Here is a 27,168-nt window from a genome sequence, read left to right on the forward strand (position 1 = left end):
GGGCATAGGCCAGTTTAACCTTGATGACACCTCCAAGCTAGATGAACCATCATCCTCATCATTGTTCGGTTCCACCTGCAGAGCCTCATATCTATTATGCAAGGGCATCTGGGAAGGTGGGGTGGTTACAGAGGAGACATGCCTGCTGCACCAGGCAGAAAACTGCCCAGCCAAAAGTCTGTCATTGACTTAGCCCGCAACACCTCTTACATGTCACCTCAGCACGAGAAGTACTTGACACTTCTTTCTACCCTCATGATGTTTTCTGATCTGGTAAGTGCACAGCACACAGCAGGGTTAATGAAAAGCACTGAATGTGTACTGAGGTGTTCTACTAGGCTTGTTCACCTGCCAGAAGCTGCTTGAAGCAAAGATTAACAGTACTGTAGGCAGTACAAAAGAAGTCACCAGCAGAAGAGCAGGTGCAAACCCAAATGTCATCCTGTTAATGTCTCAGACAATGATTTCTTGACATCTCCCAGAAACCACTGCTCTGAAATCAACAAGCACTTGTTGTGACAACAAACAACTTTAGAAAAGCACTTCTACCAGCCTGCAGCAAAGATAAAGTGCTTCTGAACAAGAATTGGATGAACCTATTACCCCTGTCTGCATAGTTACTCATCCCCCTGTCCACTATCCCAGACACAGTAATATTTTTCTTTCAGTGGACAGAGTAGTTTATATTTTATTTCTAAGCTGAGAAGTTTACATAAATTCTACCTCAACTTCTAAGTTTTTTACAGTTACAGTACAGATGACATTCTGCAAGCGAGCAGTACACACTATCCCTTCTCTGCTGATTTAGCCTTGGTCTGAAACCAAATACAGCGAATACCTTCCTCAAGTTATCACTTGGTCCTAGATAGAGCCCTTGTAGATTAAGGCCAATAGAGATTACGCCTGTAGATTTGCGTATGAAAATTCCACAGAAGTACAAACCTTTCTTGCAAATGTTGTTTCATCCCAACTCTGTAGCTTTTCAATAGCTTCATTCATCATTTCTTCCTTGTAACGGTTGTGTTTCTCATTCTCAACCACTTCTGTTTTGCTTGTCACAAGGATGCACTTGCTGTCTTTTGCCCTTCCACGACCTATACAGCAACATATTTATCCTCTTTAGTTACTCTTAACAAGATGTGCAAAAGTGGCAGCTATGCCATAAAAAAGCATAAAGGACTTCTGTGTGGCTGCTTTTGTTTCCCATGTTCAGGTTCAGATAATGCTGCTTCTGAAGAGCAGTCTCTCAGCTCGCTCTTTTTCAATCACAAAACAGAACAAGATGCACCTTTCCAGGCACCCTCATGGATATCGCCCAGCCAGTACTGTATTGACTGCTTCTGTGGCCTGCCTCAGTTAAAGCTCAGGCATGTTTGACACTTCAGTTGTTGTACAGAATCTTGCTGTCTTCTCGTGGGAAAAAAACTAGAGGAAAAAGGTTCATCTTAGTCTTACTTACTAGTTTTCTGCCCTGCTAATTGGTGTCTATTTAAAAAAAGAAAAAGTCTTATCACAAAAAACCTGAGGAACTGGAAATACGGTGATGGCAAGAAAAGAGACAAGAGCAAGTGCCATCTCTGTCTATGCCTACTGCCTGCCTGCTTTTTGCTGCTGTGTCACAGGCAAACTAAGAACTACAGGGATCTCGTACCACTTCAGAAATATTTTGGTTAGAAAAAGTGTTCATTAGCTTTTGAGCTCCTATTCCCCCAAAATCATGATTTTATGTTGTTTAAAACTGACGCAGCCTATTTTCTTTGCATCTTTCATGGCTTGTTAAGAAACACTACCCTTTCATCCATAAACATGAATTCTGGGCCAATTATTTCATTCTAAGACAAAAATAAGAAAGTCACAGGACACAAACCCTGAAAGCAGAGGACTAAGATCACTTACCATCAAATTATGAAGTAATGTACTTGGGTGATATGATAAAGTAATGCAGATGCACCCTTGAAAGACATAGGCAGTTTTATGACATTTAGGAATGTCATAAACAGAAACCAGTATTTAGTGTTCTTCATTTAGTGGGTCTTTAATTTAGTGGGTCTTCATTCCCCTCCACTGGCATTATTGTAAAATCACCAAGATTCAAGACCGAAGTCTTGACAGACTTCTTCAGACAAGCCACGACAGAAACAGAGTTTCCTTTTTTCTTGTCTTGAATGTTAGAGATCTGCAGATGTGAAGGTCTCAGGTACCCATGAGTAGCTGTGTTGGCAATAAGCCACTGGGCAGGGGAAGGTCTTCAGAAGCCATGGCAATGCATGAAACTCCATTACAGCAGTCCTTTGTAAATTGTCACAGAATGATTTACATTATTTCTGACTACAGCTCTTCTAGCCATACTTCTGCTTATATGTATAATTAGTCACTTGAGGGATCAGTCCCCAACAGTTCAATAACCTTGTGCGGCATGGCTAATTTACATGGCATAAAAAAAGTCACACAACATCAAGGACTCAGTTCTGTGAACAAATTTGTCATGTCTAGTCCCATCATTCATCTGACTTCACTCAGGGGCACAGAGGAATAACAGCAAGACAGGCACATATTACTATAGTATTTCCAAAGTGTAATTCAGTAGCACTTTATGTCCCTTTCTAGGCCAAAACAGGTTTCTAAAGTAATAGCTCTGAAATTCCATACCTCTGACTTGGATCATTTTGGTGACATTACCGAAGTATTCATAGAGCACAACAAGGTTGCACTCAGAAATATCAATGCCTTCATCAGCAACGGATGTAGCAATTAGCAGTCTATTCTCTTTGTTGGTTTTGAATGCATCCAGCACACCCTTCTGCATTGGGAGGGTCATACCTACAGTACCAAGAAACTGTGTCAGGAAAAAACACTAATTTCCTTAAATTAAGAAGAGTTAAGAATTCCTGGAGCAAGATACCTGCATTTTCTCTTATTTAAGTGATTAAAAATGAGCATGTCCTCTTGATCTGGAAAAGTACTTTAAGTTTGTGTATCCAGCTGGCTGCATACTATACCCACTGAGCAGGAATTCCTGTTAATGTGCCACACAAACTGCCATCCTGGGAAATACGATTTCAGATGCAACACCTAGCTGACCTTTATTAGAGAGACCTATACAGTTTAGTTATTTTAAGCCCAAGCTAACTCTTAACTTAAGCCATGCATAATTCATTTCAGCTATAGCTTCTGTTCTACCTTAAAACCACACACAAAATAAGAGAGGGATCTGTAAAAGGAACAGGGAAAATACCACTAGAAGTAATCATGAGAAGCCACAATAGCAAACAGTTTCTAAACTTCTGAACTAGCAAAAGAATCCTGCAGCAAAGGGTCACTGACAGTGTTACTGCTGCTTTAACCAAAGATTCTGGACAGAAAAAGTAAGCATTTCCTTAGGATTGGTTAAAGGTCTTCTAGATGTGGAAGAAAGCAAAGTACAAACTTTCATGACCTTCCTCTGTTTAAGAGGACAGAAGATGAACACAGGAAGAGTAGAACAATTTCAGCAGTGTAGCCACCATAGGTCTAGCAACTGGTATTCCTCAGTGCAAATCTGCATACCTGTTTTTTGATCTCTTCTTCCACGACCCGTCAACACACCTGGCTTTATGTAGCTAAGTAGAGGGTTTGCTTCTATCCACTTTTTCAAAGCCTGGAAAGCAAATCAGGGAGTTAGATCCCTGTCCAGATGAAATGTTAGTTTGGGATAGATACGTAGATCCTGCCCACGCTTGCTTAGACAATTAATACTTCTGAGAAGCAAAAGCATAAAAGAAGGTGGGACTTGTGCATCAGGAGGGAGCATCTATTAATAGGTAAGAAAGCAAGGGTCACAGCCATGATGCCAGATTGAACCATGCCACAGGTGATTTCCACTTTTCCCACCCCTGCAACTTAAAGACAGACTAGAGAGCAAGCAGCCTTTCACCGCTAAAAAGCATGCCTTTTTCTCTTATAAACCAGCAGATCATTGAATACTACACCTCTGGGATCCAAAGGAAATGAGTTGCTATTTGCAAACTGCACTTTCTCACTGCACAGTGAATGTAGCACCTTCAAACTGCTGTTACATAAGAACAAAATTCATCCAAGCTACAGTAGGCTTTTACCTCTATAATGGAAAGTTGCCAGCAAATGCTTAGTGTTGTTAGTTCAGACTTTAGCCTGCCTTTAATATTTTTCTGGTTTGCATTTCATCCAGCATGTCTATACCCAAGGATAAAATGGGGATTGGGACTCTGAGCTGATAAATCTGTTTACAGTAGCCAGAGACTATGACACCCTGCAGTAAAGGTTTAAGAGCTACTGAAGCTAATGATTAGCAGCACAGTTAACTCAGACATGATTTTTTTCTGGGAACAATGTATTGGAAGGGAGAAAAAAGATCATGCAGCACAGATTCTTGATCCTAGGCAAGTATGAAATAGACCAGTGCATCAGAAGGGTCCAGAGATCATCTGCTCGACAAAGTCTTTCCTTTTTATTGATCAAGAACACACTAGGGCAAAGGCCTCCTTTGGGCCTATAGGAATCCTCGGGGAAACCTACAAATGCCTCCTGATGTGCAGCCTGTAATAGAGCAGAGATGCTGGTTTATAATACTGCCACATTAAAGCCAAAAACATTGTAATACATCTTGTTAAAAATTACTTCAGACCTAAAGTAAAAATCTGATGGCTTAATGACCAGCTATGACACGTAGCAAGAAAAAGTGATGAAGGGCACCACGCCTGTACTGTAGTTTTTAGAAAAAGGAAAAAAAACCCAACCCCTCATGCTGTCTCATAGCATCAGTGCTTAGGAAGATATAGAAAGATAATTATTTTCTTAGGAAAATCAAATACATGCATATTTTTCAATTTTCAGATCAAAATGGGAAGGGTAATAGATGAGGGATTTTATTTTCTCACTTTCCATTTTAAGAGCTTTGAAAAGAAATGCCTTACAGCTACTAAGGCTCTCGTCTTAGCAAAGAGAAGAGTGTGAGTCTCTGGGTTATAGCGGTATGCTTCCTCCAGGATGCAAGCAAGCTCTTCCAGCTTAGGATTCTCATTTGACTCATCTTTTGAAAGGGCAGTCAGTTCTGGTTCTTTCTCTGGAAGAAAACAGCAGTGTCTTGAATAATTCACCTTCTTTAATGCCAAAACCAGAATTCTCACTCAAACCTACAAAGCCACTCACATTCTCTTTAGTGTCTATTTTTATTTTCTATACCATTCTTTCAGATGCAAGCAAGAAAGCTATTGGTTAAATACAACAAAATCCCCAGAAAAAAAGAATTCTGAATCTCTCACATTTTGTAGCAGACTGACAGGAGAACCTCTGTGACATACTGCGAGTCAAAAGACAGCATCAAAACAAACTCAGTTCTTGCAAAGAGCAGTGCTATTTCTTTTTAGGAAACAACTGACACCAGAGGGCAGACAGCCCAGTGATTTAAAATTGCGGTCAACACTGCAACACACCAGATCATAGGCTGTTTTACAGCACACTGCTACTAAATCAGCAGTTAGAGAACAGTGCCACCTCTAACTTTTAATCAGAAGGGTACCAGAGCCACCTGCTTCTTCCCAGAAGTTTGGGATTCCTCCAGCATCATTGGCAAGAGGAGGCTAGGCAGTGCATCAAGCAGTGTACGTTGCCTTATCTAATGATGCCAGCATCCATGATTGTAGACCATCCCCCTACTTGTGGGGCACACTCTTAAGGACATCACTGCCTTATCTCCAAGTCAAGCAGGCAAGAGCCTACTATAGCATCTAGCTACCATTACTACTACTTCCTTAGCTCCTGCACTAAAAGCTTGCAGTCCCAGAAAGTAAGTTCCCCCCTGCCTACCCCAACACTACATTTGCACCCAGACAGACACTAGATCTTCTGAAAAGTGCAAAACTTCTGGAAAAACAACTGCACTTACTCTGAAGAAAACACTTGGATTATCCTACCATAAGCCCTCTTCTTACCTGCCACTGCCACAGGTACTGTGTGAAATACCTTGAAATTTGGCTGTCAGTTTCTTCTCTAACTCTGTATATGGTCCATTTTTGACATTTGTGAAAAATTCAGTTAGGTAGGCTAAAGCATCTTCAATGCGGGCATCTTCACTGATGATAAGAGCATCGTTGAATTTCTGCTCAGAAAGAGAGACATACACATTTAAGCCTCATTTTCTGTGGGATAGGGTATGAATGCAAATTTAATTTAACTAGATTAAGTATTACAAACTTATATTGTTCTTCCATTTGCATGTCAACACAAGCATTACAAAGTCTCTTCTGCACTATACTGTTCTTAGTGAGTATCGTAAGACAACTCTTACACACTATGCTTTAGCCTGCATCAAATAAAATTATTTGGTTCCAAACCTGCTCCTAGGTGAACATACCTGTATCAGAAGAAACAGGATGGCTCCACCTCTATATGGAAGGAAAGAGGATATACACTTACCCGCAGGTGTTCAGTGCAAATGAAAAGGTGTCTACAAATGCTGCTCTCCTTCTCCTTATCTTCCAGTTGCAACAGCCTGCATTTCTTCTGAGTGGCAATTATCCAGTGTTCATATTTCTGTGTTCCAAAATCATTCTTGTTGATTTGGGAGATAGTGTCTAGTAAAGAAGGAGGAAACAAACATTTGTAAATCTTGACTAACAAATAACCAGAACAGTTAGCTAGAAGATAACACTTTTCTATGAATGTTAGGTCTAAAAAACCTATACAGAAGAACACTGTATGATACAATCACAGAATCAGAGGCTGGAAGGCACCTGTGGAGGTCTTTAGTCCAACCCTCTGCTCAAAGCAGGGTCACCTAGAGCCAGTCGCTCAGGATCATGTCCAAATGGATTCTGAGTACTTCCAAGGAGAGACTCCACAACTTCTCTGGGCAACCTGTTCCAGTGTTTGACCACCCTGACAGCAAAGAAGTTCTTCCTGTTGTTTGAGTATTTCTGTTTGTGCCCACTGCCTCTTGTCCTGCCTCTGGGAACCATCTGAGAAGAGTCTGGCTCTGTCTTCTTCAATCCCTGTGTTTCAGTGTATACATGTTAGGCTAAAATTATCCTAGTACAATTCAGCTGAGGATCTGTGTACATACACACATCTGCAGAGTCTTTAGGAATAAAATAGAGCTCACTTGTCCTATAAGAAACCTACAGTATTCAAGAAACTGCATGTGCATTGCTCCTTGAGTTACCAGCTACTCAACAGGTAAGTATTCATTTGCTAAATGGCCCATGGTACTTAAAGGTGAATTATCCAAGGGCCTGTTCTTGAGGCAGAACTAGTCAGTACCTGTTTGTCATATACATACTCTGTCTGAGTGCTTCACAAACTTCAGTAATCAGAGGGTCCACAGAAGGGAAGCCAACGGCATTCATGCAAGAGGAACTGTGATGCAGAAATAAACTTCAGAAGTGTTTGCTTAATTTAGCCTGCAGTTTGAAAATCGCACTGTATTTATTCTTTGTTGGGGTTTCTTGGGTTTGGGGTTGGGTTTTTTTTGTTGGATAGGTTTTTTTTGTTTTGGTGGGGTTTTTTTAATTCTCCCTTCCTGCCCCAGAATATAGTTCACTCTCCAATATCTGGGAAGTGCAGTGTGGTTGTAAATCTAGAAAGCACAGAAATGAGGTAAACAGGCTTAAGGCACTTAAGGCACAGTTTGCAAAAGCCTGCTCCTTTAATTCAGAGCTGGATAGACCAAGGCTGATCCTGAGCATAGCCATCCATCGGTCTCTGCTTTGTACCCCCTGTAGCTCTCAAATTTGTTGATAACAGCCACTTACTGGGCACCTCTTAGGAATTCTGCAAAAGTGGAAAAGATCAATTGATTTTTGCAGGGCTGCAGAATTAGGTCTCATGACAGTGAGCCCCTTTCTTTTCTCACAGCCATGCATCTTCCTTTCTGCAAACCTTCACACCACTGCAGCTCCTGAGGCTGGAACCCTACAGACAAGTGTTTCCTTTCTCAGGCAGCCACATCCTTTCTCTGGCAGTGTTCATATTCCACAGATGCTCCTCTGTAAAATTACCTTAAATGCTTTTCAGTAACAAATAATGGACACCTGGTAAACAGTGGAAATAGGGGTACCCAGAGTTAAAAAGAGGACAAAATGCTGACCAGAAAAGGTGGTCAGGGTACCCCTAGAAATAACTCTGAGCACAACTCAGAGAGGCCAGAGAAAGTATGAGAAGAAATGTCAGAGCAGAAAGAGTGAAAGTAAACTGTCGCTGAAAGGAAGAAATTAAAACAACCAAAGTAACACCATAACTGAGACCCTTCTTGTTTTCCTTAGCAGAGGCAGATTTAGGTATCATCATTTCTCCAAATAAGAATATACAGGTATCTCTCATCAACGAAATCCAGCTCACTCCATTTTGAAAGCAAGCCCTTTGGTAGTTTTCTTTCAGATTCTTTAAACATTCAAAATTATTTGACAGTGTCAAAACCACATCATCCTTAGCTGAATAAAACACAGGCTGAAATCCATGCAAAAATATTTATAATTATCAAACTAATCATGTATAACAGGAAAATAGTTGACTCTTCTACCTGTAATTTCTTATTTAGGAAAATTTAGTTAAAGGCAAGTAAAAAGGAAGGAGAAAGGAAGTGGAAAAAGAGTGACTGTTCTAGCAGCCACAAGGATTCACATTGATGTAATCAAAGACTGAATCCCAGTTACAGGCATATTACAGTATCTTACCCACTGAGTAAATCCTCCTCATCAACGCCTCTGTCTCAGACATCAGACCTGAGATAATGTCTGCAAAGTGATTCTGAACTCGCATTTTAACCCATCTGACATCTAGAGGCAAGAAATGGAAGTCAGCGGCCTGAGTAAGTAAAACATTTGCCTGGGCAGCACAGAACAAATTCTTGTCCAGAAGAATGCTACGTATGGTGCTTTATGCAATCATAATGATGTTTATCATTAATGAGATTTATAGCTGCACAGAAAGAAACAGTGCTCAATCTTCACTGGCAGATCTGAATAAAAATCAGAGATTGTGTATCTCAGCAAAGAGAAAATTTGCCCAAATGGGCACTGCCTTACTGTGGGGCAACAATGAAGTGCATGCTTAAACTCCTTTCAAGCTAGCAGGAAGCAAAGCTCCAGCTTAGTTTTAAGCTTTTAATTTCACCTGACCGAAGGGGAACTGTATAGCTTCCTTAATTACAGTGCTTCGCATCTCACAGGAAAATAAAAAGGAAGTGTGCTTACGTGTTTCTGGCTTGTTTGCAAATCTCTGCAGATCCTGTTTGTTCTCTCTGACAGTGGATATGGCCTGTATGTCAAGGTAGGAGCAGAGGGTACAGATGTGCTCTATTGTTTCCTTGGTGGTCTTGGCATTACCAACTCCAACAGAAGCAGTTAAACCTACAATCTGAGCATACACATGAATAGCAGTGGTTGCTCCTTTGTCACAAACAAAAATCCCCAGGAGACGCTGTTACCCATTGCCAAGTTGTTAGTGTTTTCAAAAACAAGAAACAAAACAGGCAACTGAAGTAGACATAAGTGCAAGGACTAAATCTTCAGAGCCAAACCTTGTCCCCACTCATGCCCTCTCCAAGGCACTCAAGCTTAGAGTATTCAAACTGATAATAAATTATCCACCCACTTAAATCCATAACCAGCTGTATTTGTCAGTGCTCATCATACACAGAAACAGCAAATCCATTTTATTGTTGCAGAAGACAGCAACAGAGAGGTGACAAGGAGATGATGTAAGTTCTGGGGCACATGCTTTCTTCCCAGCCCAGCAATCCTGTTTGCTCTCAAGTACTCCAGTCTCTGTCATGCTTCATCAGTCCTTCTTGGCAGCTGCAGGGAGCACGTAACACAGGAAAACAGCCTGGAGGTGTCCGAGAAAAGGGAAAAAGTATTCCAGATGCTACCATTTCAGTTTGCAGCCATTGTTAAATGGGAGTTTGAATTGCATTAACACAAAAGGCAAGACTTCAGGCTTTGCTGACTGCACTGCAAAATACTTCTCTTTAATGCTTCCACCACTGGCAGACTGGGCCTTACCTGAGGCAGCTGGCTTGCAGAGTCAAATTTTTGTTCCAGGTATCTACTCATTAACACATTGTAAGGGTGATTGCCCGTAGTGTTGTGGCACTCATCAAATATCATCAGAGTGAAGATGGAGAGGGAGCCAAGGATCCCTTCCTCAATGCTATTCACAAGAATCTGGGGTGTTAGCACAATGATGTCACTGTCCTGTATAACCTTTTCTACGGAGACATTTGCAACTGTTTCACCACTAATTCCTTGAACAGAATATCTAGAAAGAAGAGGCAAAAGATAGGGTATGAAAAAGGATGTCTTGCAGGGCAAGCAAAGCTAGAAGAATGGAGTTTTCAGCAAGCCTGAAGGATAGTGACTAAGTTCAAAATGTCAAATTGTTGGAGCTGGCAGTTTGACCGACAGAAGCTGAGAAAAAACTGCTGAAGGTAAACAACTGGATTTTCAACTCCCATTAACTAGATTATATTAGATTTGAGGGGTGATTAATTTGTACATTTAAGCTGCATCTGTCAGTTCACATGTAAGCTGTATTTGGAGATCCTGTCCTCCATCCCTTTTCTGTATACGTCTACCAGCACGGGACTGATATCTGTCCAGCAGCCTCATTTTCGCATAGCTATAAGGATTCATATGTGAATGTTCAGTAATCAGTTCCTTCAAAATCAGAAGCTATAGCTTGTCAATACACCCCTACACAATTTTCAGTCCCATCTGAGAGATGGGCTGTCATTTTCTGACTAGAGGTTGAAAAACCAAAGAAGTTTGGGTCCTTCCATTTGGAAAAGAGAGAGAGACTGCCATTTGAGAATGGCAAGTGGAATCTCACTACTGCTGCCTGGAACTGCCTCATCTTTGGAAGCAGGACTGAAAGGAGTCTCAAGAGAGAGCACACTTCACCCTTTTCCAGAGGCAAGCACAGGTATACTTTGGCCATTTCCATAGATGCTGCACAACCGGTGCTTAAACTCTCCAAAAGCAGACTTCAGACTCTCCAAACAAAGTCTACCACAGTAACTTGCCATTCTTACCATTAGGCATTATCCTCATGTTAACGCCAAACACTCACGTCACCAGTAAACCTATTACATTTTTCCCTAGCCACAGCTGACCTAGAGAGCAGTTTATTTTCTGCAGAGGAAGCCACCAGGTAGAATTACACTTACCCACTTCTTTCAAAATGCTGCTTGAATACAGTTTTCTGTTGTTCGTACACTGGCACTTTGGTTGCAAGAAAGACAACTTTCGCCTTTTGTCCTGAGGGCATGTTTTGGAAATGGTGTTCACAAATCAGAATTGCCACAAAGGTTTTTCCAGATCCTTTAAATGAAGAACATGAAAGGTAAAGTACTAGCATGAAAGGGTGTATTTGCAAGCAGATGCCTGTCTCATCTGGATGCCCTGTAACAATGGGGAGCTGACATGGGGGCTGTTACACTTCCAGACTCTCTGGGGACAGATTTGAACACACAATTGCTGCTTACTCTGGTGAGTAATCATCCCTTTCGCCCTTGCAGTCTCAGTCTGTAAAGACCATGTAGCAGTCAATGGGAAGGAAAATCCATTTGCAGTTTTATTTGAGGTCTTTGAAATCACTGAGTCTATTTCTGCTCTTAGTGTGTGATCCCACATCAGACTATGGTACAGACACTGGGCACTTCCAGCTTCCATCCTTCCCCATGCAGCCTTTCTCCTCACATTTCTTTTCCTTCAGCATTCAGGTTCACTGTGCAGGCCACCCAGAGCTCTTCTGTGTCCCTGCTTCTGCTACCCCACTGTCCTGGTTTCAGCTGGGATAGAGCTAACTGTCTTCCTAGTAGCTGGTACGGTGCTGTGTTTTGAGTTCAGCATGTGAAGAATGTTGATAACACTGATGTTTTCAGTTGTTGCTCAGTATTGTTTAGACTATAGTCAAGGATTTTTCAGCTTCTCATGGCCAGCCAGGGCACAAGAAGTTGGCACAGGACACAACCAAGGCACCTGACCCAAACTGGCCAACGGTGTATTCCATACCATGGGACGTCCCATCTAGTTTAGGAACTGGGAAGTGGTGGGGGGGCAGGGAATCGCTGCTCGGGGACTGGTGGGGTGTCAGTCGGTGGGTGGTGAGCAATTGCCCTGTGCATCATTTGTACATTCCAATCCTTTTATTACTACTGTTGTCATTTTATTAGTGTTATCATTATCATTATAGTTTCTTCTTTTCTGCTCTATTAAACCGTTCTTATCTCAACCCAGAAGTTTTACCTTTTTTCCCGATTTCCTCCCCCATCCCACTGGATGCGGGAAGTGAGTGAGCGGCTGCGTGGTACTTAGTTGCTGGCTGGAGTTAAACCACAACACCCACCTGCTTCTCTAAGGCCTAGGGGAGAATCAGGCTAGCAACATGGAAAACACAGGTGGAGAGAAAGAGCTGATCGATCTCTCTTTTGCTGCTGAACTTCCATCTTCTTACAGTCCTGAGCTACTGCAAAAATTCCCTGTGCTGTTTTGATGTTGTAGGCATTGTAGTACAGAAGACAGGGGAGTCTCAGGGCAACTCAACCTATTTTTCCTTCAACTTGCAGTCCAAATTTCTTAAAGATCTGCAAAGACCAGTGAGTGATTTTAACTCAGAAATCTGCACCAGAGAATGAGAAAGCAGAGGTCCGAACACAGAAATCTGAATACAAGCACTGAAGTGCAAAGAGACACATCTGTCTTGCTCAGTCTCTGTGCTGCCCTTAGTCATTAATTTCAGGTTAGATCTGGATCTAGTCCTGCAAGGAAGACTGCTTTTAAATAAACAGCTGGAAAAGGTTGACTGAACCATTACCCTTCCCTATCCTTCATAGCCCTCTCCACCAACAGAATTTTTCTAAGAGACATGTTTTCTTACCTGTAGGGGCACATATCAATGTGTTTTTCCCATTGATAGCAGGCTGCGCAAGTTCAGTCTGGTAGCTCCGAGCCTTCTTTGGTTCATAAACACGTGAAGACTGATAGATCCCTTCTAGGAGAGAACCATGTTTTTTTGACAAGTATTGCAACAGAAATGCATAAAATATATTGTGCCCCACACAGTTGCTATTTAAAAGGATAGAGTCCTTGCAGTCTACATGGAGCATTCTCTGACAGACAAGCCTTTTAACAGGACATACGCACCAGACAAGATTTTTGTGTGGGTTTGATGGCATACTTTTGTTACCACTTGACTGTGTTTCCTAAAATGAACTAATTTCAAAGTCTTGGCTGACAAGTGTCAGCTCAACTGGTCTTTTTTCAACTCAGAAATAAAACAAAAGGGCTTATCCTCCCCCAAATATATGCACAGTATTCCTTTTAGCCTTCTGCTCTACAGACTTTTGAAGTTAATACTCTCTTAAATTGTGGTCTTGTCAGAGGGTTTGCACTTATGGAACAGGAACTAGAAACCACTTGTGGAGCAAAATTTGCTATAGGACACATGACAGCCACTGCACAGATCCTTTGCAGCCACATTCAGCTCTCTAAACTGGCTAATATCAGGTCACGTGTGAATTAGTTGTATCAGAAAAGAGATGTATCTACAACAGTCTGGTGTTTGGAGACCTTGTTGATAATGTGCTGGCAGAACAACTTTGCACGAGAAATGTGGTAAATGAGGTGGCAACGCCCAACATACATGATGCCCAGCATGAGATCCTTAAAACAGAAGACAGCTAAATCAAGTCAGAGATTTGAACTAGTTCCTTTGTGGCACACCGCATCTGCATCCTTCAGGAGTCTAAAGAAACAGAGAATTCCAGCCACAAACTGTTTTAAGTTGCTAAGTCTTACCTGAAGCTGAACAGAGATTTTCACTGAGATTATTATCACATTCTGCTTCTTCAGAAAACGTCACCACGGTTTCAAAGCTGTTCTCACAGGCATCTGTCATTTCACCATCCACATCTTTGCCATTATCTGAACAATTACAAAAAAAGGCATGCTAATGATCCTTTTGATTTTAAAATGTTGTATTTGCTGCGATGACAAGGTGGAGGAGTTCATAGCTAGCATGGAAAGACGACATAAAATGACACTGCATCCAGGCTCCCTTTCAAGTAAGATGGATAGCACTGACAGTCTTGGGTTTAGAAGACCCACGTACACAATGCACATTTACCTATCCCTTAAAAATCAAAGGAGATAATAGATTGGGAAGAAAGTTATATCCTCTATATTAAGTGACAAGATTACAGATTTAACATGGACATTAACCACAAGCATGAAAAATACTTAGGAGTTTTAAGAAGCTTTGTAAATTCAAGACTTTGCTCTCCCTTTCCCCTTACCTTTTGGAAGAACCTAGAAATTGTAAGAATATCTCCACCCTTTATCTTACATGATAATCAAGAGAGGTTCCAAAGATGCTTGCCAAAATTTTCTTCGGCCCCATAAGCATTACCTTCTCAAAGAACTGTCACTGGGCTTTGCATGAAGAGTCTTGTTGCAAACAGAACACATGATCACAAAACGCTGCTTTTGGAGATGGAGGGAGAACACATTTGCACCATAATCCAGCTCCAGAAAGCACACAGTATCTGTGATTAACGTACACTAGCAACTCTTCTTAACTGCTAGCGTTAAAATGCTTCCAATATGGACAACATTTGCTCAGTAGGCTGACTTTGGCTTTATTAAGTTGGATGTTAGCAGAAGCTGTGCCAAAAGACAGTGGTATCTTTAACTTATAAAATATAACCATTTACCAAATAATATATATAGCCATCACCTACATAAAATAATATCTATATAAGTATTATTCTTATATATTATTTTATATATTATTATTTATAAATGTATATATTTTTTATATATATAATGATTAAATCTGCAGATAAGAAATTACACACATTTGACTACAGCAAAAAAAACATTTCAAAATAAGAAATGTTGTTTAAGAAGCCACTTAGAAGTAGCTTGTCCCAGTTGCTAATTAAAAACAATTCAAACAATCACTTATGGTTTGGAAGAAAGCAAATGTAGATATAAAGAACCACAGTCCAGTTTATCTAAAATTGCTTGTCTGTCTCGATTATTTTGTAGTGAAATACTGTATTCTGCTCTAAATTCTCCCATGTTGCAGGGCACTCATATAGGTATTTTTCAAGTGGGGAGAGGTAAATCAATGACAAAAGCAAAATCTTAGGGGAAATTCTGCATTTTTACAAAATACAAACTTAGTCACTTGTGCACCATGGAAATATATCACCTTCTAGAATATCAAATTACTAATCATGTTTTATCAGAAAACATTGCATCTATCACAACTCAAGCAACCAAAAAGATGGCAAAAGGTGAATTACAGCAGAATGGAGGGAAGAAGATAAATATTTTGTTAGCTTTGTACCTTCAGAATCTTGTATGCTGTCCGATTCTGTTTGCCAAAAAAAAAAAAGGCATCATTCATAACCATATGGGAGCAAAAATACTCAAAAGATAATTTCTGATGGTTTGTAGGGTAGTACCCGTATTTCATTTTATATATGAGACATTTCAAATAGAAAAAAAAAAAAAAAGGTTTTATTTTTAAACAACAATGAGCAATGCAGTCTGATGGTATCCTTTTAAATTAGTCTTACTCTCCTGAAAAAAAATAATTACTGTCTCGTACAAGAATAGGAAAAGAGCATCATAAAACCAATTCGCAGTTTACCTTCTCTTATATCCCACAGTTCACTTGCATTGTAATATCCTGTGTTATCTAGTGCTAGCTGAAGACTTTTTGGCCAGTTTTCCTTATCCGATCGACAGAGACATTCAATGAGTTTAGTTATCCCAGCTGCTTTGCTTCTGTATTCGCTGACCTGCACACACAACAAACAGAAGCTGCTGTAGCTTCTGAGTGAGCAAAACCACTGTTCTTTGATATTTTGATTTGTTTTGTTTGATGTTCAGTTGAAAATTGCATTTCCTTCTCACAGAATAAAAGTTTCCAGTAAAATTCAGTCATTTACCTACCAGTGCAATTCTGCCAGCCTAGGCATACACTAAAATTAGCTGGACTACATCAACAGGTAGGCTATTTGCTTAAATATTCACCAGGTCTGAATTATTCTGTGAAATTTCATCTGGCAAGGTCCTTGTAATAAGTCGTATGTGCCATAAATCTCTGAGGCTGAACTGATTAAAAAACATTCCAGAATAGGAAAATGCAAAAGTATGCAGGCCTGATGTTTAGTCAGACATAATAGCTTTCCAAATATTATGTACCTCCATAAAGAAATACCGCTTTAAAAACAGAACACCTGCAAACAATCTTTCTCTGGAGTCACAAGGAGTGAGAACACCTAGAAGACTCCTTCATGCAGCATCATAACTTATTATTAACCAGTCATAAATGATGAGTGATCGGTAATATCACTTGTTATCAGTCATCGATAACAACACTGAGCTAGAACCGCCTAACAGTGCAGCAGCTTCACATCCAAAGGCAATGAAAATGTTGTTGACTTATGTGACACAGTATTTAGCTAATGACTTCAGACTAGAAGTTTCTTTTCACCCTATGACCATCCCTCTGGGTGCTGACAAAACTCGAAGAGCCATACACATAGTTTCTATTGGCTGCCACAGTTAAGGTAATAGACTATGATTACATCAAATCCCATGACAAGAAGGAATCAATTTAGGCAACATCTAAATGCCGCTTTGCCTACTTCCATCTGTATTTTTAGGAGCATTAATGCAGAGTGAACACTCCAGAAAGGGGTCTATTTCAAAGGCATAGCAAGGCACCCATTTCACTGTGATATGACACCTTCCAGAGCCCCTGCGGTCTCTTCACAGGAGCCTGGACTTCGCCAAGACATAGAGCTGAGCACTGTCAATGCCAAAGCCACCCCATTCTGCTTCCCTGCCTGCAACCCTTTCGCACACCACCTTATCCACCAAGCCAGAGGGGTGAAGAACGAGGCGTGCAGCTGTTGTAGACAGCGCTGCTGTGGGGAGCTGCAGCCACACAGCAAGGCCTCCTCTAAGCAGAGGAAAGTAAAGTCCCTCCCTGGGGGACTGTGGCTGGCCACCCTTCTCACTCACCAGCCTGACGTATGGGCACTAATTCATCCAGCAAGTGAGGCAGCCAGCACTTCTCCACAGCAAAACTAGGCAAAAATTAGGATTTTACCATTAACCATACCTGCAGGATCTCCTCACACTCCCTTTCTATCAGGCACATGTTTATGTACGGCATGAGTGCTACCGGATCAACTTCTAGCATTGTTGCTTCTATCCGCTTCAACAGCTGTCTGTGCAACTCTAGTTTTTCCAGTTTGCTGAAGTCCCAGTTTTCAATTGCTTCTGCCAGTCCAGTGTACCCTTTCAGAAAAAGACAAATTGTTCCTATGAATTCAATGTCTAGCTAGAATAGGTAGGAACAAGCTGAAAAAACACCTTCTCAGCCCCACTGGAGAAATTAAAATTATTTTGGCCTGTAACTGACAAAAATCCAGGTGAACCACAAAGAATTTTATGGATTTTATGGATTAAGTGAGCGTTTTCCTTTACAGCACTTGTAACTATAACATGAAAAACCCTATGCTAAAAGAGCAGTAACACTTGCAAAGAGGAAAAAGAGCTACATGATGTCACAGCTCACATCACCCAAGCAACTGTAACAAACCCCTTTCTTTGATCCATACAAACCTTAGATCCTTGCAAGTCCATGATACTCTTCCACAGGATCTCCCAGAGTACAGAACACTACTCAGAATGACAAACACCTTTGGTCCTCTTTTCTTTTATTTACTAGCCTTTTTAGTCCTGTCCTTGGCTACACCCTTGTCACAGTCTGACAAATTATAGCCAATGTCTCAAACATTTGTTGAAGAACTTTGGTGGAGAAGACAGCCTCTGTAGAAGTGCTGGAGTTGTGTGAACAGGAAAATGTGGTTGGAGGAGAAGGCCCCACGGAAGGTGGGACCGCGCTTCTCCAAAGGCACAATTCCTTATCTTAAGCAACCATGAGAAGAAGCACAATGTACACACCTGGAGGAAAGGCCAGATAAAGGTCATGCCTGTGGGAGAGAGAAGCAACTACATGATGTCCCCCCAAACCCACCAACCCATTTCCAGAGAATCCCAGGAATGTGAACTGCGCATGTCGAGACCACCGACTCACTTCTGGAACACTCCTGAGTTCACACTGCGCTTGCTCACTGGCGGCAAGCCCCCAACTGCAGGGGCAGACCCTTTGGCTACAAAAGAAGGGAGGACGAGTTCTCAGCAAGCGTCCTCCGGAGCTGGATCTCTAGACTGGCTGGACCAACACTGGACCCAGGACTGATAAAATCCTTTTCTTCTCGGTTTCTTCCTCTCTCTCTCTCTCTTTCTCTCTCTCTTTTCCACAGTCCCTACACCTCATCCTTTTAAACATAAACCGTTGACCAAGTCTGGGACAAGGAGTGGATCCAGCCACCCCTGGACTCCTCTCTGAAAAGGAGTCTAGAAAGCAAGGGGGTCCACTCTGAACCTCGTGACTCAACAGAAGAGATCTCCGTATTTTCTTCTTTGAATTGATCCCCAATTAAGTAAGGCTTGCATATGGTTAGCATGCGTTGTACAGTTCACTGACACAGTTTCATGTTCCTTTTTTCGTTTCTTTTTCTACACCTTCCCTTTTCAAACGGCAGCTTAATGACATGATGCAAGGTTCATATCGATAAGTTCACTTGTACTTGGGCAAGGTTAGCTTGGTTGAATAAATGTTGATTGTTGTTTGAACTCCCCTGGTGTCGTTTCACCCTCTTCTGACAAAGGAAATCTATGAACCTGAGACACTCCAGCCTTGGGACACGACAACCCTCCTTAGCAATGCAGACACCTGCAGCCTAGTCAGCAAACAGCTGAAAATACTGTCCTGGAACAGACAGTGGCAGGGAATCGGATTTAGAGGATTTATGTGATTTGCTGGGTGGGCTCCAGAGGTGGAAGCAAGCAGGTCAGCGTCCCAGATGAACTGTGGGCAAACAGAAGGAATTTGCCTAACTTTTTATTTTCTTTTGGAGAAGCAGGAGAATGGTGTGGATACTTACCACAGAGTCTTTAAGCTAATTATCACCTCTGCATCTGCCAAATACGAGAGAGTAATGCTAAATGCTACTCTCGGGCCCAATTAGTAAGTACTTGGGATAGGGCTTGAAGTCAGCAGGTTAACTTTTTCAGTTTTCTGCTGAAGATACACTAAACTGAACGCTATCAATGTGTTCAAAGAAGGTATGTTTGTATTTCATAAGTTAGGACTATTACAGGCAGGTAAAAAGTTGCTCTGGACCTAGTATTTGCTTTAAGGGGGGGGTGGGCTAGATCCAAGTGATAAGAAATTTTGTAATAATTGCTCTAGATCCAAGCGATAAGAAATTTTGTAATAATTGCTCACTGAGATACTGTAATTATCTGTAGTTAACAGTGAGTAGATGAAAACCAAAGTAGCTTATGGCATGAGATTTTCGGGTTTGAGACACCTAATAAACCACCAAGAAGAATCTACAATAGAACCTACAGGTATAGAGGAAAGCCAGCAACTCCTGTTAGTTTTACACCTTCACGATCTCTTCCGTCACATTTTCAGAAGGAAATTGCATTAGGACTTCACACATCAAGCAGTCACAGTTAGTGAGGAACAACCAGAATTTATAAGCTATTAATGGTTACCTACTTCCTGAAACTTAGGACCTTTAAGACTCCTGAATAATTTTAAAAATCAGTTCCTAATTTAAGACTCTGTCCTTGAATGAAGTTATCCCACCCCACCAGTTAGCCCCCGTGCACACCCTGAAACCCATTTAGCTTTCTCTTCCAGGGAATTCAGCTTCCTTTAACTACAGCTGGCGGGAACAATGGCCGCCTCGTTTCTCCTCTAAACACCCTGAGACAGACAAGTCTCCTGACAGTGCGGCTTTATCCTGCACCCCTTCACCCGTCACTGACTTTCTCCGTAATCGAAATGGGTCCAGCTGCTTCTCAGATGGACGTTTCCCCGGAAGAGCTTGACTTCCAGCCGCCGGCGGCCCGCTTTTTCCTACCGCCTCTCATCTGAGGGGACAGGGCCCGACAGCAGGCGCCCGAGGGAAAGGGGGCCACCCTCCACCTCCCGGGTGCGCTGGGCCGGCCCTGCCCCGCTGAAGGCGGGCGGCGCCGGTGGCTCTGGCAGGGAAAGGGAGACGCGGAGAGAAACCACGCTTGCGAGTGGGAACCGACCTGCTGCAACCAGGGCGTCCAGGAAGCCCCGCAGCCAGCCCTCCGCCTCCAGCTGCAGGATGGCGTCGAGGAACAGCGCGGCGGCCGCCGTCACCCCCTTCTCCTCCTCCTTCCGGACTCTCTCCTTCACCTCTAGCAAAAACCCGAAGCCAGCAAAGAGTGAGGGGGGGGGGGGTGGGGGGGGGGGGGGGTGTCTGCAGCGGCGAGAGCAAAGCTCGCCAGCCGCGGGGAGCGCGGGGCAGCGCCGGGGGAAGCGAGCCGCGGCCGGCCGCTCACCGTCGGACAGCCAGTCCGTCATGTTGCCCAGGATGTAGACGGGGTTCAGGCTCTTCTCGATGTACCGCCTGTAGCACTGCAGGCTCCTCTTCTCCTCCGCCGTCATGGCGTCTTCGCGCCGCCGCCGGCCCCGGCCCCGGCCCCGGCCCCGGCCCCGGCCCCGGCTGCGTGCGGGGGCCCCCGAGCCCCCACCCTGCCCCTGCACCGGGAGAGCCGGCGGGGAGCGAGAGGATGCTCCCCGCCCACGCCGGGCAGGGAGAGGACGGGAAAAAGAAACTTCAGGCCGGCGGGAGAATGGAAACCGAAAGCGGCCCCGAAAGAGGGGCCGGGCCGCCGGCGGAGGCAGCCGGCTGCTTTCCGCTGCCGCCTGCCCTTAGCAAAAGAAAATGAAAAAAAGAAAGAAAAAAAGAAAAAAGGCAAGCATATGCGCCCGCGCACGGTTGGAAAGCCTGTGACCGGCCGTTTGCGGTCGTCGGGGTGAGCGAAAGCACAGCGAGGTAACAGGAATAAAGGCATCGCTTTACCCTCTCTTCCCTTTTGCCCCTAGAAAACCCTGAACTGGTTTTTATGGGCTGGATCCTTGGTTTTTAGAGACTGAAAAATAATCCTCTACAGGAAGGCAAGACCCCCACATGCTCTGGGCAAGTGCTTGCTAAGCTGCTAGCATTAGCATAGCCTGGGAACGTCAAAATGAGAAGTCTGCCTGACTGCCCTGTAGCAGCGAAGTGAGCATCAAAGGATAAGTCTCACAAAGGGGGCCAGCGGGTCGCAGAGCTGAAAGCACCCACAGTTCTGAAGTGCTGCTAAACATGACAACTCCATATGCAAACCTCCCTCTAACCACTAGTGTATCGAGTGGACGCATCCAGCTGTTTACAGATTCATAAATCTCATATTCAAAGAGACAACTAACAGGTACTGCCCCAATACAAGATACCTGCTTCCCAAAGCCATTGGCAGCACAAGGCCACTGGGCTTACAGTGGAAAGTTGCGTGGAGGGAGGCAGAAGGAAGCACTGCCGCTGGCATCACATTTTCTACTCTGTTCTAAGTCCATCTTTACTCTCAAGTACTTAATATTATTTCTTTTCGTTCCCTCAAGTCTTCTCTTTTGTCTATTCCACCCAGTTCTAAAGGGATTCTAGGAAATTTCATTTGAAACATCCCCTCTACCACCATGATGTAGTATCGTTGGCCATTGTCCTCTCAAAGGACCCTAGCATAGGAAAGACTTGCATTTGGACTTTTAGTATTAACCCTATGCAGTATTAACCCTGTGCAGGAGCAGGGAAATGCCACACTCAGCTGAAGGTTATCCACCCCTAGCTGCGGAAATGTCAAACAACTGGGAGAGGACAGTGTCTATGGCAAGAAAAGACAGGTGAGTAAGGCCTAAGTGGCAGCATCAGTCACCTCTCCATTCTTTGTACGTCCTCCCGTGCTGTGAACAAAGCAGGAGCTCCTCACACCTCTCTGTACCTGAGCTCAGCTTCCACAGAAAGGCACATCAGCCCTCAATTACAGAAGAACAGAAATAACAGCCAGTGAGTTTAATATTAAAATGAGCAAATGGGTAGGTTAAATTTTCCCCTTGAACATGCTTTTTTTGTCCTCACAGGGGACCCCAGATTTCCTAGAACTGAGAACTCAAACCTTCCTCTCCAAAACCCCCAAAATTATTCTTCTCCCTCCAGTAAAGGGAAAGCCAGTATTTCCAGGCAGAGATCCAGGCCACTCTGCACCTTAGCTCTGTGCATACCCCCAAGTGCCACATCCACACTTCAAGAGCACATCAATAACTCAAAATAAAAAAATCACACACACAGTTACAGAATTGGTTTGGTAATGAGCCTGGAATTCTGGTTTGACCATATACCTTCCAGCTCCTTATTTGGTGTGGGAAGGAAGGACACTAACTCTTCCTGTTCACCTCTATAAAGTAAGTGAATTGCAGCCTAATGATGTGGCAAACAGCCTGCTTTGACTTCTTAGGGATCACTTTTGGTTTTGTTTATTCAGTCTGCTGCAGTAAGAAGATCCCTTAGGGCTTAATTTCCCTCAGGCTAGTCACCCAGCTCACCCTGCAGAGATGGGCCAGTAGCAGACATAGCAGAGAGCATTTCCTGCTCAGCAGCTGACTTCAGAAGTCCCTATTAGAGCTTTCACTCTATCAGTGATGAGTGATTTCAGTACTCAAGCTCTGCCTGTCACAGAGAGAGGGTGTTCAGGGACTCAAAAATCAGTGTTGCAACTGCGTAGGAGACACCCTGCCATGCAGAAACCCAGTCCTGTGCTTTGAGAGCAAGAGGGAAACAAAATCCTTGCCTGTCACTTCTTCAGCCTTGCAGATTGACACACTGCTTTTAAAGCTGGCACAGGGAAAAAGCAGCTGCATACAGGAGGTGGGATGGCACTTACTGAGCAGGGTGGCTCCAGACTGGGTCCAGCAGAGAGTGGGGACCAGTCCCACCTCCCTGGAAATGCACCTGGTGAAAGCAGGCGGCTCTCCCAGGCTTGTGCCTGCCTTTACGTTTGCATGGTGGTGGTGCAGCAAGCCAGGCTGTGGCCTGTTGAACCTCTCAACCCTGATGTCCACGGTGGCTGTTTTATACTGCTCTTGCGCTCAGTGTCTGGGTGCTGCAGCGCAAGCGGTGGGTTGCGGTGGCTGGGAGGGTACAGCATTATGTCACGTGAGAACAAGCCACAGCGGTGGGAATGCCTTAACCTGTTCATGCTGCAGCAAATCATGGTGCTGAGCAGTTTCTTGGAGATCTTTCTAGGCCAGGCTGTAGGAGAAGTGTTAGTTTTTCCCACTGAAACTCTTGTGGTGCTTGGAAGGATCCCCAGGCGACCCGACAAATCCTGCTTTAGAGTGCAGTCCAGCAGCTGAAGGAGGGAATGCTGCTACTGTGGTTCATTACTCACATTTCACTGCCATTTTCAAAGCAGAGCCTGTGGCTGTGGTCCTCAGCTTTAAATTTTGCAGGCCAAAATTTTTGCAGGTTGCCAGCTGTAGATTTTTCCCAGGATAACCACCTGGAGATTGCCAAGCAATTGTCCATATGGCAGAGAGTGAAGACCACAGGTGGTCTTGAGGCCGATGGCCAGCCTTAGCCCAAAGTTAAACTGATGGGAGCACAAGGAAAGAAACTACCAGGCGTGGCAAACAGGTGTTTGGCCAACCCTGACTTGCCCCTGGAGTAGTAAGGCAGCAATGGGAGAAACTACCAGAGAAAAGGCGTGGAAGGATTCTGTCAGGGAGCCTGAAGGTGACAAATGACAGAAGATGTTGAACAAGGGGAAAATGCTGATTTACTGGTGTTGCTGAACATGGGTGCAGAATCAGCAAATAAGGGTGCTGAGTGAGCAGGTCGGGGCAAATGAGGAAAACATGAATAAGGCAGGTTGTTTATTTCAGGGGAGGAAAGCAGGGGAAAGGGAATATCAGGTGAAAGGCCTTTTACTGGGTAGACTGAGCATGTAAGGCCAGTTACTCTAGGGACCTACAGAGTGTTTGTGTATATGTACACAATGGTCCTTAGCCCAGCCACAAGTGCCCACTGAGCACATGTTTAACTACATTTCTGAATTCTGGTGGTTCCTAGAACATCAGAAAATTAAGTAAAAACATCTACTGAATTGTGTTAGAAAGTTTTCACCAAAATATCACCCCTCATCCCTAAAGAACACTCAAGCCTTCCACTGCAAATAAATTGCTCCATACTTCAGTAAAAATAAATTATTTTTAAAATGCAGTTTAACAAGTACTGTTAAATATAACCTTTTTCGTAACCCATTAACGCTTTCCTCTTGCTTGACTGAGTCCTCTGAGCACTTGCAAAATTCCTAACACTTGATGGAGACACTAACTGGCCAACTGTTAAAACCAAGCAAAATAAGCACTGGTGTTTATGGAAGTTTTTTTAAATACTCACACATATGCATCCACACTTTTTCCTGTACTTGGAGCAACAAAAGCACCTTGGAAGTGCAGTGTTTGCTGAATGCTTAACAGCCCTAGGGAGGACATAGCTTTGTGTCTCCAGTCTTGTAACAGGTTATGAGCACATGACTTAGTTCACACAAATGCTTCCACCAAAGAGGATGACTTAACATGCCCAAAGCAAAGTATTTGCATGGCACATATCGAAGCACCCTACCTAAGAGGCATTCTCACTAGTTACAGGGATCTCACCCAAGAGCCTGAGTTCAATGGTAGGTATATTATGGAGGAAAAGGAAAAGGCAGCAGACGTAAATCCTTTGCATGAACATTGTTTGCTGCTAATTACGCTCCTTGACACATGTTTTCGTATGTAAGACAACCAGCGGCAACCGGGAACTCTGTAACTTAATCATGGAAGAAAAATTTCGAGTATCAGTGGAGAAGAAACACCTCCCGCTCTCCAGGTAAAATAGTCCTTACAGACCAGCACACCTAGTTGCGGTGAACGGGAATGGCCAGGAGATGGCGCTCACTTTCTGTAGGTACTTCCAAGGTCTGACTACCCCCTGGTACAAGGTCTGTAAAGAGAAATGCTTTAAAATATTGTACTGGCTAACGTTTTTTAAAAGGCAAGAAAAAAGCCTAAAGCAGACCTCAAAGTACGACTTCTAATCAAACCCACTACCATGGCTGCTTTTCAGAAATTGAGATTTCTGCTGAATATCTAATGCATATCGCCTAGGTGTCAGGTACTGAATATTCCTGCTCAGAAAGAACTCCAATAGCCATTTTCAGGACTTGTCTGAAGCAGCCACATTCATAGTTAACCCTTTCTTGACATCCTTCTTCCTCCAGATACCCTTGGTAAAGTTCCATTGACTGATCAGAGGTGAGGGCCTGCCCCATAGGTTTTTAGTACCTTGCTTTTTCTCATTGGAATTGAGGTCAGAATCAAGCTTGAAATCAGAACAGGTGGGGGTTTTTTCCCCAAGTAGACCTTAGACAGCAGCAAACCCCTGATGAAACTCACTAATACATTGCAGTTATGGCCAACACAAACCTTAATAAAAGATAGGAATAAGAATTAAATACTCAATCAGAAAGAAATTTTGGTAACGTTTTCCCTTTGTAGAAAAAATATGACAAGTTTGTAGTTGTATACAAGGAAACTTGCAACCCAAGACACAGTCTTACTTAACAGAAGGGGTTAAGTAAGTTTTGCAAGTCTTTCCCACACTGTTCAAAACAGAAGAAAAGTCCATCTTGATTTATTGATTTCCAAATCAATTGGTTTTGAATAATGAAGGAAACAGCTCTCCTCAGAAATGGTATATAGAAAGGAATGGATGTATTTTCTGAGTAAAAAATACTTAAAGTGGCATGAAAGAATTCCTTATTTGGAAATATGACTTGGATAATTTTATACATTTGAAAAAGCTAAAAATCTTAATAGAGAGGCCATACTAGGAGCCCACAGCAGAAATGAGAAATAAAATGCCATCTTCTAAATTAAAAAGTTTGAAATGTCATTCTGACATTTCAAATTTGACAAGCTAAACAGACTCTGGATCCTGATATTCAGAAAATACATCTTCACAGCTTTGTGAAATCTCTTGTAATATACACCCAAATCATGGCAGCCAGCCTTCCTAATGTCTTTTCCAAATCTTCACTCCTCAGCCTTGAGGTTAAGTGTGTCTCCCCTTCTCAGCCCCCCAGATTATTCCTGTAGATTTTTAAAAGACAGCACACCACTGACAAATGGAAACTCAGGTTTTCAGTGTGTTTATCTAGAGTGAAAATGTTTAAAGAAATACTTGGGGGGGGGGGGGGAGTTAGCTTATTATTAAAACTGAATGAAAGTGAGTATTTAAGGAACTGGTGTGAACTACGTTAACTTAGTTCAATTTAGTGAACAAACATGTTTGAATAAAACTGAGGAATATGTTGACAGGAGTCTCTGAAAACTAGCCTGAAAATTAATCCTGAGCTGCCTGAATCGTTTAAAGACAACTGGATTTTAATATGTGAACTGTTCAGATTTTTTTAAATGAAACTGCCTTGAACTAGTACTTAAAATCTCTGTTGATCAGTAATGAAGATGATGACAAAAATACTCCAATATGCAACCATGCAATACACAAAGGGGAAAAAAAGCCAGGGAAAAAAACCAACAATACAGAAACAGATTAGAAAAGATCTGAGACAAAATCTATTAAAAAAGCATACTAAAACTTGCTTATTTCTGGTGGGAAAATAAGCGGCACTTCTTTGCTTTCTAACACCTTAGGTAAACTAAGCACTTAAAAATGCCACTATTCAAAAGATTGTTCATTTGGAATATTTGAGCTTCGGGGTGGGAAGTAGGAATTTTACATGTTCTGCAGCCCAGTGCTTGCCTGCAGATGCTTATCCCTTGTTTAATCATCACACCACAAATGTGCCATCATGATTTGGATTCCATTTTTTTGCAGCAACGTAATACCTACTCAGGAAAGCTCCAGCTTTGCTCCAGCAAAGTCTCTGTTCACTTCAGCGTTGGTGATGACAGCAGCTCCTGCAGAGAGTGCCCAGCATCCTCATCCACCCTCAGCTGAAAGGGGCAGTCATTCTCCTGGTTTTGTAAATCTAAGGGAAGAAAACACCTGGTCAGCAAGGGAAATATGCTGTTGGAAGGAAGAAATTCCTCCTCCAGCTTTGTGTTTTGCCAGCAGATCATTCATATGAATGATGC

At 42.9% G+C, this 27,168-nt stretch overlaps 1 protein-coding gene across 3 annotated transcripts in view; it reads right to left on the reverse strand.

Moving 5' to 3' along the window:
* The window catches only part of RIGI (RNA sensor RIG-I), a 28,938-nt gene extending 8,278 nt beyond the window's left edge, over positions 1–20,660 (reverse strand). Inside the window, exons 1-16 of one of the 3 annotated variants that reach the window (XM_049795880.1) lie at positions 20,490–20,660; positions 20,214–20,345; positions 17,155–17,333; positions 15,673–15,823; positions 13,812–13,937; positions 12,892–13,002; positions 11,180–11,333; positions 10,017–10,272; positions 9,207–9,369; positions 8,688–8,789; positions 6,433–6,590; positions 5,980–6,115; positions 4,932–5,080; positions 3,547–3,637; positions 2,650–2,820; positions 943–1,094 (exon numbers count right to left, since the gene is read on the reverse strand). In XM_049795880.1, coding sequence (XP_049651837.1) covers positions 943–1,094; positions 2,650–2,820; positions 3,547–3,637; positions 4,932–5,080; positions 5,980–6,115; positions 6,433–6,590; positions 8,688–8,789; positions 9,207–9,369; positions 10,017–10,272; positions 11,180–11,333; positions 12,892–13,002; positions 13,812–13,937; positions 15,673–15,823; positions 17,155–17,333; positions 20,214–20,345; positions 20,490–20,595 — 2,337 coding nt within the window. In that variant the 5' untranslated portion in view covers positions 20,596–20,660. Of the gene's footprint in view, positions 1–942; positions 1,095–2,649; positions 2,821–3,546; positions 3,638–4,931; positions 5,081–5,979; positions 6,116–6,432; positions 6,591–8,687; positions 8,790–9,206; positions 9,370–10,016; positions 10,273–11,179; positions 11,334–12,891; positions 13,006–13,811; positions 13,938–14,421; positions 14,587–15,672; positions 15,824–17,154; positions 17,334–20,213; positions 20,346–20,489 lie in introns of those variants that run through there. The other 2 variants (XM_049795879.1, XM_049795881.1) reach the window with 2 other exon arrangements.
* Between the last annotated feature and the right edge of the window lie 6,508 nt (positions 20,661–27,168).

Source organism: Accipiter gentilis, chromosome Z (assembly GCF_929443795.1).
Source record: "Accipiter gentilis chromosome Z, bAccGen1.1, whole genome shotgun sequence".
Classification (NCBI taxonomy): Eukaryota; Metazoa; Chordata; class Aves; order Accipitriformes; family Accipitridae; genus Astur; species Astur gentilis.